The 2,500-nt window shown below is 42.5% G+C and overlaps 1 protein-coding gene across 1 annotated transcript in view; it reads right to left on the bottom strand.

Annotated features, from left to right (window-relative positions):
• Positions 1-634: 634 nt before the first annotated feature.
• LOC119577046 overlaps positions 635-2,500 on the bottom strand; it is a gene marked incomplete in the record, with an annotated part of 25,298 nt that continues 23,432 nt past the window's right edge. Inside the window, 1 exon segment of the mRNA XM_037924719.1 lies at positions 635-1,306. Coding sequence (XP_037780647.1) covers positions 1,109-1,306 — 198 coding nt within the window.

The following is a 2,500-nucleotide window of genomic DNA, read 5'->3' as shown; positions in this document are numbered from 1 at the left end:
AAAACCACTGGATCCCACTACAGCCACCAGCTTAAGATCCTTTCTTGGTATGTTGAGAGAATTTCTATAACGACTGGAAGTTCATCAGTAAAACTTTGTTCTTGGAGTCATTGGAACTGCAGCATCCTTAGTTAGTCAGACTGGGTCTGAGACCATAATGTCTCTGCTTGGCCAATCTCATAAGGGGGGGGATATATGTAACCTCTCCCCTCATGTGGTATAGTGTGAGAAAAAGAGAGAGGGTGAGGAAGGAAACAGGATGAGGAAAAGGGAGAGTGGAAGGGAGGAGAGAGAGAGGGGAAAGGAGAGAGAGAGAGGAAGGAGAGAGAGAGAGTAGAAGAGAGAGAGAAAAGAGAGAGAGAGAGAGAGAGAGAGAGAGAGAGAGAGAGAGAGAGAGAGAGAGAGAGAGAGAGAGAGAGAGGAGGAGAGAATGAGAGAGAGAGAAAGAGGGGAGGAGAGAATGAGAGAGAGTGAGAGAGTGAGAGAGTGAGAGAGTGAGAGAGTGAGAGAGAGAGAGAGAGAGAGAGAGAGAGAGAGAGAGAGAGAGAGAGAGAGAGAGAGAGAGAGAGAGAGAGAGAGAGAGAGAGAGAGCAAGAAGTTAAATGCAACTGTATTGGAAAATACATAATACAAATTATTCTTCATAATTTATTCACAAGCATACAAGCCTATGCATAACTGCCTATACAAAACTGCACACATATATGAGCCACAGGTGTAAAACTACTTGAAGGTGTAAAATTACTAATATTGTATTAGTACTGGTTTTATCAAAATGTGTTTACATATTCAATTCATTCTCTCTCTACCTTTGTGTGCACATCAATATATATAACACATATATGCAGACACATACATACATGGGGTTGCATGATTGCATGCACATATGCATTCAGATATAGATACATACACATGCATGCACACACACACACACACACACACACACACACTCACTCACTCACTCACTCACTCACTCACCACCACACACACACACACACACACACACACACCACTCACTCACTCACTCACTCACTCACACACACACACACACACACACACACACACACACACTCACTCACTCACTCACTCACTCACTCACTGATGTATCTTATGATAATATTGTATTCAGCAACAACTGTTTTTCCTCTGCAACTTCTTCTTGCAGCTCCTTTGCCCACATTGCAGAGGCATTCATCATGTGAGCAGTTCTTTGCCCACGAACGAATGTGCTGACACCTCCTTCGCGCAATAGCAAAGCTTCAGGATCATCACGACACCTGTAAATTGTACTGGGCTGGGGTTTTACCTGGAAGATACCAAAGTTCTGGATTTAGAGGAATTAATAAAAAATGTACAATGCTGGCCATCAGGCAAACTAAAACTAACAACAGCAAACAACAAAAGTCATACTAACAAAATTTGAATGTAAAATACAATAAGGAGAGCAATAAAATTTTCAATATTCCATTCCATTCAGATTATATCAAAAAAAAAAAAAAAACAATGAAAACACACCATCTTTTTTTTCTTAACTAATTCAAGTTAGTATAATATAGTATTAATCATATCCAATACCAATTACATTTCTAGTGAGAGTACAGAGGATGAGCTCCATAATCTTCTATCATTTGCAGCCTCAATGAATGCTCTGAATCCATTCCCCACATTTACAACCCCATCAATTTTCTTATAGATATATTGTCCCCTTCCTTCAGCACAGAAGCCACGCTAAGAATGGCACTTTATCATATTTAAGGATACATGCTCACTAAGTACCTCTGTTTTGTGCTCCACTCTCCTCCTGTTATCACCAAGGATGGCATTTCAGCTATTTTTGAGGGGGTGGGGGTGGGGGCAAGGTTGGTGAATGAAGTGGGCACAACCAGCTTTCCCCCCACCCCCAACCCCCTGAGGAAAAAATGGAAAATGAACTATTCTTGGTGCATTCCTAAGCTAAGACCAGAGCTATAGAGATGTAATTTAGAGTGAGAGAAAGTGAGAGAGAGAGAGAGAGAGAGAGAGAGAGAGAGAGAGAGAGAGAGAGAGAGAAAGAGAGAGAGAGGAGAAAGAGAGAGAGATGAGAGAGGAGAGAGAAAGAGAGAGAGAGAGAGAAGAGAGAGAAGAGAGAGAGAGAAGGTAAGAGAGAGAGAGACAGAGAGAGAGAAGGTAAGAGAGAGAGAGAGAAGAGAAGGTAAGAGAGAGAGAGAGAGAGAGAAGGTAAGAGAGGAGAGAGAGAGAGAGAGAGAGAACTTTGTTCTTGTAGTCATTGGAACTGCAGCATCCTTAGTTAGTCAGACTGGGTCTGAGACCATAATGTCTCTGCTTGGCCAATCTCATAAGGGGGGGGATATATGTAACCTCTCCCCTCATGTGGTATAGTGTAAGAAAAAGAGAGAGGGTGAGGAAGGAAACAGGATGAGGAAAAGGGAGAGTGGAAGGGAGGAGAGAGAGGGGGAGAGAGAGAGAGAGGAGGAGAGAGAGAGAGAGGGAGGAAGAAGAG

This window comes from Penaeus monodon, chromosome 9, assembly GCF_015228065.2.
Source record: "Penaeus monodon isolate SGIC_2016 chromosome 9, NSTDA_Pmon_1, whole genome shotgun sequence".
NCBI lineage: Eukaryota > Metazoa > Arthropoda > Malacostraca > Decapoda > Penaeidae > Penaeus > Penaeus monodon.
Note: the sequence above shows the minus strand (reverse complement) of the source record. Positions and strands in the feature narration are given on the sequence as shown.